Raw genomic sequence first — 11,885 nt, 5'->3', positions numbered from 1 at the left:
ATATGCCTGCCTCCAGGTGAGGGACCAACTGTAGCTGCAGCCATTGGAGCGAGTGACAGGGGCCCTCTTTGGAAGCAGGGCAGGTGACTGAGGCCAGGAACTGAATACACAGGCCCCCAAAGGCCACCCCCAGTTGCATGGCCAGGGAGAATCAGGCCTGGGGCACTGGGAGCCAAGGCTCCCAGCAGGACTAGCCAGGCAGGGGCTGGCACAGGGCAGGGAGGGGAGCACTGGTGCCACGGGGAAGGGAGAGGCTGGCACAGGGTGTAGGGTTGCCAACTTTCTAACTGCACAAAACCAAACACCCTTGCGCTGCCCCAAAGCCCCTGCCCTGCCCCTTCTCTGAGGCCCCACCCTTCAGCCCCCCTCCCTCCATCGCTTGCTCTCCCCCATCCTCAATCACTTTCACTGGGCTGGGGCAGGGGGTTGGGGTGTGGGCTCTGTCTGGGGGTGTAGGCTCTGGGGTGGGGCCAAGGATGAGGGATTTGGGGTGCAGGAGGGAAGAGGCTGGCACAGGTCAGGGAGGGGAGAATGGTAGCAAAGGTCTAGCCCCTAGCAGGAGTGAGGGGTGGCTGCAGGGTGCACCCAACCAGGGCCTGACCACCAGAGCCACACTGATTGGAAATAAGCAGGACAGGGAGCATTGCCTCAGCCACTAGCTTTATTCACAGACTCCACTCAGTTTCCCTGGCAAAGCAGGGGTGTCAGCCCCCGCCGGGGAGCTGCCCCACCCCTCACTCTACAATGCAGCGGAAGGACTGGACAGTGGGGGACACAGCCCCCCAATCAACGGGCTTGCGGTACTCCCCCTTCTCCAAGAGGTACTGCCTGCCCCGGAAGTTGGGGTGCTCATAGAATACCCAGGCCCCCTCCAGCACTTTGCAGGCGTTGATTTCCCGGATGCGGAACTCGTCCAAGACTGAAGGGCAGTCCTCTGTGGATTCGTACATCTGGCCACCAAAGTCCCCCTTCTCAAAGATCTGAATACGGTGCTGGCCTCCACTGGACTGAAACAGGAGATAGAGAGTCACACGTTGCTGGGCACAGCAGCACAGTTCAAGCTCATTCTCCTCTCGCTATAGAAACTGCCAGGCTGAATCGGACAGGAGTCCAGCATCCTGCCTCTGGCAATTGCCAGATGCTCCAGAGAAGGGTAAAGGACTCCACAACAGGCGGATGTAGGGTAATCTACCTCCCAAGGTTTTGTCCTAATCCCTGGTAGCTAGGGATTGATTTACACAGTAGAGCAGGAGGTTCTGTTTCCCTCCCAGAACTCCGAGTAGCATCAGCTGTTATACCACAACCCCCTTGCTCATTGCGCTCCTGTGCAAGCTCCTTCTTCATGTCCCAGTGGCTTTGGATGGAGGCTGCACGATGCTGCTGGCCATGGAGATCCTGGCTTTGCATGGGACTGTGCTGTTTATGAGCATCAAAGGTGGACAATTAAAGGGGCCTCATTATGCTTGAGAGGCAAGAAACCTCCCTTCTCCCCCCAACTTCGGGGAATGCACTGATGGGAATGTAGTGACTAGGAGAGGATAGGGGGAGGGGGAAGAGGTAGCTCCCAGGCGTATAAAATCCAGGCCCGACCAAAACAATCAACTGGCTTTCCAGTTCACCTGAGTTAGTTTATTGCTCCTCAAGGTGCCCTTGGGCTCCCCCAAACCGTCTGGAGTTTATTGCTGTGCCAGTACCAGCTCCTCCACTGCCCAGAGGCATTAACACATAAGCATGGCCCTGCAGGCTCAGAGGGTCTGATTCTCCCCTGCTTTACACCTCATGTAGTCACTGGCCCATCTGCAGACAGTGCCAGATGCTGCCACCCTGCTATGCCAGCGTTAGGATCCTCGGGTGGAAGAGACTGGATGGGGGGCCGGGCAGGGCAGACCCAGGCTCAAGGGGGCAGAGCCAGGGCACTGCTGATGATGGATAAGAGATGCACTTTGGCTGGCACCAGCTGCACTTCAGTGTTTTAAACTGATTCCCTCTGTGGGGGAGGTTGACTGATGTAACCCTTCCGGTGCTGCAGGTTTCAGAACTGGAGCTGCTGTGTGGCCCAGGGCAGTAAGGAGTCAATGAGATGGTGACAGCCTGTACTCGCATTTCACGTGTACAAGACATTATATTTGCTGAGATTTCAAGCACTGAATAGCCTTAAGCGCTACAAGAGTGTTAATTTCCAGCTTCCTGTGCAGCCTGGCCCACCTCATCCCTCCCTCCCTGGTCTGTTACCAGCACCAGCCTGAATGCCACCATTTCCCATAGGGGTGATGAATTGCCTCTCCTCAGGGCAGCCTGTTCCTCTTGCCCTCCCCACCGGAAAGGAACGCTTCACTGCTGCCTTGGATGCGCTGGAGTCCCATGCCCATGTGGGGAAGTTTCCTATAGCTCACACTCATCTAATACCCCCCTAGCTGAGTGCCCCCATCAGCTGGCTCTTTCAAGCACCGATCACAGTTGAAAGCAGTCACATACCGCTACAAGGCCTTGGCATAGGTGAAGGCAGCATGGGAGGCCAAAGACTCTAAACCAGGGCACAGCTGACTGGGTTAACAGTCAGAATTACAAGTTAAATACTTCCACCCAGTGTTTAATTATAGAATATCAGCAGGGCTCTACCACTGTTAAAGCAAGCGGGAAGGGGCAGCTCTTTGAGACCAGTGGTAGGGGAGGTGCTGTCCTCAGGGGCCCACCCAGCTGTTCCAGAGCCCCTTAGAAGAAGGTATGCTCTGGCTAGAGAATGCTGGAGCAGCTGCTCATGCCCCAGTCCTGCCTCTAGAAGATGGAGGCATGCAGTGTTTAATGAGTTAGATTTCCCTCCTCTGGCAGGGGCAATGCTCTGGACACTAGCTGGCTGGACACTGGTTTATCATCTCTTAGTTTACAGTTATTGGTTGCTACAGGGCATCACTGTTAAGCACACCGATTGCCTGCAGCATTACGCTGAGACATGGCCCCCGCACCTGCTCCGTGACCTGCGTTTTTAGGGATGTTCTTTATTCCATACTTAATAGTTCATAGGGCAGCTGAACTACAGAGCTACAAAGCAGCATTTGATCAGATAAAAACATTTCCAACCAAAACATGCAGGATGATGCAAAGGGGTGCTCTATACCATCAGTGAAACACTGCTGAGCTGCGTCCCTTTCAAAATCAGCTTTGGCCTGTACTTTTGATGCTCCTGGCTTTTATTCCCTGCCAGTGGAGAGGGTAACATAAATGCCAGCAGCAGATGAAAGCTTCCCTGCTCTTCACAGGCTAGTCATGGCAATGGGTTCCTCATGCCAGCAGGCAGAGCATAAGTGGCAAAGCCTTCCTTTAAAAGAAGGGCAAAAAAGCCAGCCAAGCTCTGTGCTCTCCTTTGATAGCCATGGGAGCTTTCAGTATAGACTGAGGAACGGGGATGCCCTGGGAAAACTGCCTGCACGTCACTTAGGGTCCCATGTGCCTGTACTCAGGGGTAGACACCTTAATTACCCTGTCACACCCTGCCAGCCTAAGTGCCAGGCTACCCCACATTCCCTTCCTCTAAACTTCTGGAAAGGAACCAGCCTTCCCGTCCACCTTGTGTCAGCTGTTTCTTTCGCACCACTATTGAGCATTCTCTGCCCCTTGCTGACTCAGCAGGTTGCCCACAAGGTGAGCTGGTGTCAGCACAAGCTGCAGGATAGAGCTCACTTCCACTCCTGTGTAAGAGCGGGTAAGCATGGATTCCTCAGTGAAGCAGGGGCACTGCCAGTATTCCAAAGGCCAGGCCCTATGCTCTGCGAGTGCTAGCAGGAGCTACTTAAATGCTTGGATGGAGCAATTTGCAACCAGGGTAGAATGAGAAATCTTAGATCCAATGTTCCTGCATTTAGTGCAGGTGCCTGAGGTGAGACTGTGCTTAAAATTCCCCTTTTGTACTCTCTAGTCTTGGGCAGTTGAGGGACTGCTCCCCATGCTCTGCTAAAGTTCCTGAGAAGCAAGAACAGCCCTCTGTGAGCTGGAGCTGTTCTTAGGAGCCATTTCCACCCACTTCATTGCTCCTTTCTGCCTCCAGCATGGGGCAACGGGGACTCTCCCCTCGACGAGTAGGGGACGCTGCCCTCTACTAAAAGTCTTGTATCAAAATGCAATTGGCTTTATTTAACATCCTCGCTGTCCTTCCCAGCCCCTGCTACAGACAGCGAGCTCCATCCATGCAGGCCACACACACGTCATGAAACAGCAGGAACTTTGACTGAGTGAAAGGGATGGAGCCTGTGTCCAGCTGAATCAATGGGGAAAGCAGGCAGCATGCTGACTTGTATCTCCAAACATACTCTGAATCCCTAGGAAGAGGGGGCAAGTGGTTTTGTTTTCAATCAACTTTAACTAGGCAGATGGGGTGGGGGATTTGTGCACAGGCAGGCACCTGCAAGCCCTCACCAGCAGAATGCTCCTCGGGGAACCATCCCCTTACCTACACCCCACCTGTGGGGGTGGGGGACTGAGCTACTGCCTGCCAGCCAACTCCTCTCTCTAGTGCCAGTCGCACTGAAACTGAACGAGCAGGAGATCAGTTCTAGAAGGGAGCGGAGTGGGAAACAAGCTACAGAGGTTCAGACAAACGCAGGCTGGCACAGGCCGTACAGCGGAGATTCTCTAAAGCAACTGAGTGGGGAGCACAAATCCCAGGGATGGAAATTCCTAGGGGGCTTGTGCCCCTAACTGACATAAGTGCTTAGGGAAATGTCACCCTGTGTACACACCAGCTGCTGCAAGCTGCGTCTGCAGGGAAAAGGAGCAAGGAGAGTAGAGGAGCAAACTCAAGAAAGCAGGGTACAGAGTAACCACCTCCCCTGTATAAATTCCAAACCCCAGCTGCCTAGAAGCAAACTGCAGCAATGTTATTTCCAAACAAAATTACACCGACACCTCAATTGTTAGAGGTATCCACTGAAACTTACCTACAACCTGCCCAAAGCAAACTGCTGTTCTCACTGAAAATCAGTGGGGGAGTTTCTCTTTATCTGTTGACATCAAATTTCTTTGCCCCACTTCACAGGGCCATGGGGAAGCTCAGAGCATTTCCCTCTGTTATGGATTAGACTGAGCTGCAGCAGCATTTCAACAGAACTTCAGCTACGTACTACATGAAAACACTGCAGCTTTCCTGGGAAGGTTTTCTTACTCTCCCGGCCTTCCCAGGGTTATGGTTTGTTCACTTGCCCCTAAGATTGCAACCTTCTGATGATGCAGAAATTGTCCCATGTGACCTGTTGGAATTCTGTTACCTCATTCTCAACTATATCTAGGAATATCCCACCCGTGTGTTACGGAGGAGGAGCAGCAGCAACACGTGTGCTTTGGGGGAGACTGGGGAGAGGAAGGGAAGGTCAGACTTACTAAGTGAATGGCTTTGCATGAGCTGAGGCGGTCATTAAGGCCCATCCAGCGCTGGTACTCGGGGTACTCGCCGTGGGTCAGAACGAACATGTTCCCTGCAAAGTTAGGCCGCTCATAGACAACCCAGGCACCCCCCTCCACTCGGATGGAGTTGCAGCGGCTTAGGTAGGTGTGAAAATCAGGGCAGTCACTGTCACACTCATAGCGACGGCCCTGGAAATGCTTTTCTTCGTAGAAAGTGATCTGAAACACAAGCAAAGCAGAGAGAGGGGAGGTTCCTTCTCCCAAACAGATGGTGACGGCTCAGTCGATGGCTCTTGGGCAAAAGCAGCGAAGAGTCAGGCTGAGGGGGTGAGAACTGCAAGTGCTGTCACTGAAGCAAGCATGTGTTAGTTGAAACTGCACCATTTGAACAAGGCTGACTCCTTAGCTACTGCCTTTAACATAAAGGCGCATCATTAACCATGAGCAGTTAAAGGGGACTGCCCTGGGAAGAAATGACAACGCTTAATATTATTAGAATGGTTTGAATGACATTCAAAAAAGTTGCAATAAAAAAAATTGGGGTGGGTGGAGAGGGAAGTGTTGCTTTGGTTTAAATTGCGTGCTGTGGGCCCAATCCTGTGACGCCTCATGCCCACCAATAGTCCTTAGAAGAGCGAGTAGCCCGAGGGAAGGCTAGCTTTTGTAACAAGAACTGCAGGGTTGGCACCACTGTTTGCAACCCAAACGCCACAGTCCTGTTCTAATTTTGAAGAATGAAACAGTCTGTTTTAATTGGCCACGCTAAGGGAAATGCAAAAAGTAAACAAACCATCGAGAGGGAAAAAGTTAGTTTGGTTCACATCAATTGTCATTTTAATTATTTCTGGGATGGTTAGCAACAGAGGTAAAGACATTTAGGCTCCAGTCCTCCAAATACTGTGTGAAAGGGCTACTCGTGTGCTTTAAAGCTAAGCACGTGCATGTTTGCATAATCGGGCCTTATCTATTAACTGCATGATTTTCCCTTTCATAGTTCTCAGAGTCTCTATGTATAACACACAGCAGCCTGTTTCCACATCCTATGCTATAGTGCCATAACCTGGCCATCTTTTTTTTTGCCACTGAAACAAAGTTTCAGAAGTGAAATTTGTAAGATACATTTGACTTCCCTAATCAAAGTTTTGTAGTCAGAGAGAACAATTCACTGCTCCTGTTTGCAGGCTGTTTCCCATCCCCCTTCAAACATGATCACAAAGAGAACTGAGAACCCCTGAAGTTTATGTCCACAGGGCAAAGAATGGACTAACAATAAACATCAGTATGTTTAGTCTTAGTGAAAAGAGCTCATAGGAATGTGTAAGGAACACGCTCCTCCCCAGGAGCCCTCTACTAAGCTCCTTCACTGCAGGTGGGCACAGATCATTAGTTCAAGTGAGATGTCTCAGCTCTAACCAGCAGGGAAGTGGCACAGCAGGGAATTGAACTCGGGTCTCCCGAGTCCTAGGCAAGTGCCCTAATCACTGAGCCATCCTGCCTCTCAGAGGACACTAGAGTCTCCTGCTCCACAGAGTTTAAGTTACATTAGCAAAGCAGTGAGTGAACCTTTGTCCTTGATCTTTAGTCAGTTACTGTCCGCCAGCAGGCTCAGCCCCAACACCACCAGCTGTCAGACAAAGCACCTTTCCCCCTGCTTAGAAGAGCTTAGGTTCCAGAGGTGAAGTAAGTTCTACATGAGCAAATTCTTTTGCCCACCTGATACTGGGGCAGATCTCTGCCTCCCTGCAGTGCCCCATTCTCATGCTGCGATGGGACTCAGAGACAGGAGCGGATGACAAGAATATTATTGCACAGCACGCCTGTGCAGTGTCATTGTGCCCGTTTTACATACGGGCACACAGAGCAATGAAGGGTCACTCCAGCGTGTCCCCCAGTGGGAGCAAGAAGTTCAGATTTTGGCTGTATGCCCAGGGTCACTCAGCGAGGCAGCACACAACTGGGAACCAGCACCCAGGCTCTCAGTCTCATGCACTTTGATCCCTAGGCAGAACGTAGGGTTGTGAGCTACATCCCTGTCTGGTTTAAACCTGCTAGGAGTCCAAAGTGAAGTCAGTGGGAAAGCTGCTCTCAACATCCCTGGGTACAGTACTGTAGTCTGAGGGTAGGTCTACCCAGCATTTTGGAGCATCAGACTTGGGCTTGCCGGGCTCACGCTAGTGCTCTAGAAATAATGGTGCAGACAGCACTTTGAAGCCGCAGCTCGGCTAGGGAAGGGTGTGGGCTTCAGAGCCCTAGTGGCTCCTTCAAAGCACTGTCTGCACAGGTATTTTTAGAGTGCTGGCACAAGCCCTGCTAGCCCAAGTCTGTCACCCTGGGCTGGGAGGCTCACTCTAAACATACCCTGAAGAAGCTCAAGTGTCTGGGCAGTGCCCTCTTTGGCAGTATTACACATTTCACACAACTGGTCTCCCCCCGCCTGTGATCAGAGTCAGGCATCAGCATCCCAGCAGCCATGCTGTGCTTCCTTCTCGACAGCCTGACTATGGAGCATACACTGGTGCTGGCTGCTAGCTTTGGAACTCAGATGCTTTGCAGACACTCAGGGCATCTTCCCGCAAGCTTGCCACTCTCTTCACGGCCCAGCAGCTCTCCCCAGTAAGACACCGAGGAGAGCATGAGGCACTGGGGCACATTTGAAAGTCTCCCCAACAGCCACAGCATTCGCCTCCCACCTCCGCTCTCCTGATGTACTGTAGTAGAAAGAGAAATATCCAGTGTGAAGAAAAAGGGAGGAAAGACCATCTTTGTCACTCAAAATACAGCCCTGTATTTTAAATAGTCATTTTATCTCTCTGAGCGAGCTTTCGGTTTGAAAAGCTCCTGTCCCCAGTGGAAAAGCCACATACATTTTTGAATCACTTGCTTTTTATTCATTGATCTTCTTTCAGAGAATTAACAGACTATTCTACCACTGTGCTAAATTCTGCTCTATTACCCTAAGCTCCTGCTACATTTCTGCCATGTTTGTAAACAAGAGCAACTTCCTAAGTTGCATCTTGTCCCCTCAGAAGGATACACAAACAAACTTACCCTGGTTCCTGTTTTGGACATTTTCCGTTCTAGACACTACACCCCAATTACTGCAGGAATTCCAGAAGCAACTGCAAAGGGCCAGAATCTGGGAGGCCCTTTTTATAAGGCTCCTTTTGTACCAGACATTCGCTTTGTCATGAAAATGGGATCCAAGAATTAAATCAGTGATGCTAGGGCTAGGGATTGTTTCTAGAAAAGCAAACAGGATTAGGGAATAAAGGGAGGCTTCATTGTACGCTTTATTTTTTTGCTATTGCATCATCAGGGCAGAATGGTCTGCTGAGTCAGAACACCAAAACAGTCCAACCAAGAAGCCTAGGGGGATGACACAGTTTGGCTGCTCTCTCTGCTTTGAACATTCCAATAAAAGACCACCGCCGACTAGGATCCAAGGTTCCGAGGTCCTACGTCCCTCTGTAAAAAGGAACCAAGCCTTGTGAGAGGACATTTTCTAACTGTTGCAAGGTGCAGTGGGGAGATCATAAACACATGCTCAGCTGAAAGGTGGGAAGAGAGCTGGAGAGAATGGCCTCTGCTTAGAGGACACTATCTGAAAGCAAGTAACAGGAACGTCTGTGCAGCAGTGATAACACTGAACTGGGGCAGCGTGGCCTAGTGGATAGAGCATTGGACTGGGACTCATTCTATACCTGGCTCTGCCGGTAGTCTGCTGGGTGACCTTGGGCCAGTCACGTCTCTCTGTGCCTCAGTTTCTCCATCTATAAAATGGGGAAAGAAATACTGACCTGTGTAGAGTGCTTTGAGATCTAGGGATCTCTAGGTAAGACCTAGGGCATTATTTCTATAGCACCCTCCATTTGAGGGGCTCAAACTGCTGTTAAGAACATTAACAGACATACCCGAAGGAGGGATTTTTATCCCCATTTTACGATGAGGAACGTGAAGCACAGAGGGATTAAGTGAGGTGTCCACAGTCCTACAGGAAGGACATGTCAGAGTCAGGTACATCCTCCTTAGGGACACCCTTACACTGACGCGATGCACTGGGCTAGGTAAATACTTACCACAATCAGAGCGGGGCACAAAGCATGGAACACAGGGGTGCAGATGTCTGTGCCCCCAGAAGTCACTCTGTTATAACTATAAACACCTCTCCAGCTATTGCTGGCACCACTCCAAAGGCTTAGAGAGACAAAGACAGCAGATGAATTTGGCAAGCAGCGCCTGAACCATTCCGCTGTTATTTCAAGTCTGTCAGAACGGATCCATTTCATCCCTTTGATTCCACACGCTGCCGTCTAAACCAGCACACCTTTAAACCCTGCCAACTCCAGAGGCACCCTGGGGCCAATAGGTTGAACTAGATATCTGCCCAATGGCATTCCATTCTCCTTCCTGCCTAATCCTTTAAGTATCAGGGTCTGTGGCTTACACACACTGGTTTTCTGCTAGCATGTGAGGCCACTCACCACCATTAATCCAAGAGCTGTTTATGAAGATTCCACCATCCAGCCTAGGACCCAGCTTCCACTGAAGGGAGCTACAGTGGCTCGGTATATTAATCCCAGAACTGGATTCCCTTTTGCTATCCCACGTCCCCCATTTAAGTGCTGAGTAGGTGCACATCAGAGCCAACACCTCCATTTCTTCCCTGGGCCTAGGACAGACTTCCACTTGGGGAGGGGGTGGGGGGAGGGCAAGGGATGGGGGAAAGGGAGTTTGCTTGAGTAAGTTGTCCTATGGGGGACAAAATTGTGACATTACAAAGCTATGAGAGTCTGTTGCCAAATTAGATTTTAATCATCATCCTGCAAATGTTTAAGACAGAATCATCATCACCACTTTGGATAGGATAGTAACCTGAGGGTGTAGCTGGGTTTGTCCCACACCTCTAAGAGCCACGTCCAAGTCTTACCTTCACTTGTTACTCAGGCAAAACAAATGCCCACTGATGGCTAGGAGAGTTTTGGCTGAACACCAGAAGGCTAGATCAGCTGCTGTCAATCAGACATCACTCCTACACTGAAGTCAACGGAGCTATACCAATTTGCACCAGCTGAACATGTGGCCCCACTGTCTCTCCTCAGACCATACCTCAACCCCCTTCTCCCTCCCACTTACTGGCTCCAGGAGCCTTCTGGAAATGCTGACTTATGCATGCATAGTTCCAGATGTCATCGAGGCTAGCACATCAGATCCTTTTATTTTCCTTGTGCTCCACACATTTGGTTTCTCTGTTTCACATTTGCCAGTTGGGTGGTTCAGATAAACATCTCACTATGTTGCATGCAATCAATCACGCAGCAGCTTACCTCGTTTGCCTCACTAATTGTGACCTGGTCACTCAGACGTACCCCACAAGCCCCTGGGTCAGCTGACTCGAACGTGAGGGGCATTCGCTGAGGGGCTAAAAATTGCAGCGTAGACTTCAAGCTCAGGCTGGAGCCTAAGCCCAAATGCCAAGCTGACTCAGGCCAGCCGTGGGTTAGTTTTTATCCCCATGTGGACATACACTTGGAGACTGGTTGTCTTGAGAGCAGGAAATGAGGGTGAGACCCACTCCTGCTGATTTTCAACTGTGGGAAGCTGAAATATTGATGACAAGAAACGCTGCTCAGATCAAACTACTGTCATGTCAGGGATGCCATGGCTGATACTATACTCACTGACCTCCAGGACTGAGATGTCTCACCCACTGTTGCTAAGGGAATTAACGTTCCCCCCCCACATGAAATATGACCACGTTTATATGTTATTAGAGCATCACAGGAGCTAGAACCGTAGGTGGCTAGTGAAAATATTCTTTGTGGTGGGAAGAAATGAGTCAAAACAGTCGGATGCTGCTCTCCAGTGCATGTGTGCAGGTTGCTCTCTCCATCCCAGCCTGTGTGCAGGGGAGGGCTGGGGAGCAATAGGAGAGTGAGCCCCCCTCACACGCACAGGGCTGAGCCTAGCTCTCCACTCTGGCCTGTTGACTCTCAGGATTCACAGATTTGCTGTGGCAGGCTCTTCTAAATGGGAGGGGGATGAGTGGGGGGGCTGTAACAGGAGGAGGTTTTGTGAGGCTTGAGTTTATTTGGGGCAGGAGGACAACGTTGGGTGGGGGGTTATTTGGGAGCTGGATGGCTGTGTCTGGCTCCTTTCTCTGCAGCCCCTTCCTTCTTGCTCACTCCTGCCCTGCCTGGCACCAACTCCAGAGCCAGTTCTGCACCCAGGCAACAGCTGAGAGGGCCTTGCCGCCACCACACCAGCACTGGGCATGGCTGCACTCAGGAGGGACTCTGCACCACGCGGGGACCTGGCACACCCTTCTTGCTGCTGCCTCTAGCGACTTTCCTGCTTGTCCTGCTACTTGGCAGGCAGGCAGCTCCGTGCCAAGCCAGCTTGGAACTGCCAGAGGCAGAGCTTCACCCACTGAGCTGGGCTAGGGTTGCTCAGATCTGGGGGGCTGAGCCCCCTCAATCCTTGGCCACCTCATT

At 51.2% G+C, this 11,885-nt stretch overlaps 1 protein-coding gene across 1 annotated transcript; it reads right to left on the bottom strand.

The window, feature by feature from the left end:
- Positions 1 to 653: 653 nt before the first annotated feature.
- Positions 654 to 11,791, bottom strand: CRYGS (crystallin gamma S). The gene is made up of 2 exons (XM_084640237.1): positions 5,371 to 11,791; positions 654 to 1,007 (listed from the first exon to the last, which is right to left on the bottom strand). Exons 1-2 carry the CDS (start codon positions 5,458 to 5,460, stop codon positions 735 to 737), a joined length of 363 nt encoding a protein of 120 aa, XP_084496363.1. The 5' UTR covers positions 5,461 to 11,791; the 3' UTR covers positions 654 to 734.
- Positions 11,792 to 11,885: the final 94 nt, after the last annotated feature.

Source organism: Lepidochelys olivacea (assembly GCF_965140295.1).
Source record: "Lepidochelys olivacea isolate rLepOli2 genome assembly, chromosome: 9".
NCBI lineage: Eukaryota > Metazoa > Chordata > Testudines > Cheloniidae > Lepidochelys > Lepidochelys olivacea.
This window is presented reverse-complemented; position numbering and strand designations above follow the sequence as displayed.

Coding starts and splice junctions, on each gene's coding strand:
- CRYGS (XM_084640237.1), bottom strand. CDS start 5,460: ATGTTCGTTCTGACCCACGGCGAGTACCCCGAGTACCAGCGCTGGATG. Junction 1,008..5,370: donor CATGCAAAGCCATTCACTTA/GTAAGTCTGACC, acceptor CTCCTGTTTCAG/TCCAGTGGAGGCCAGCACCG.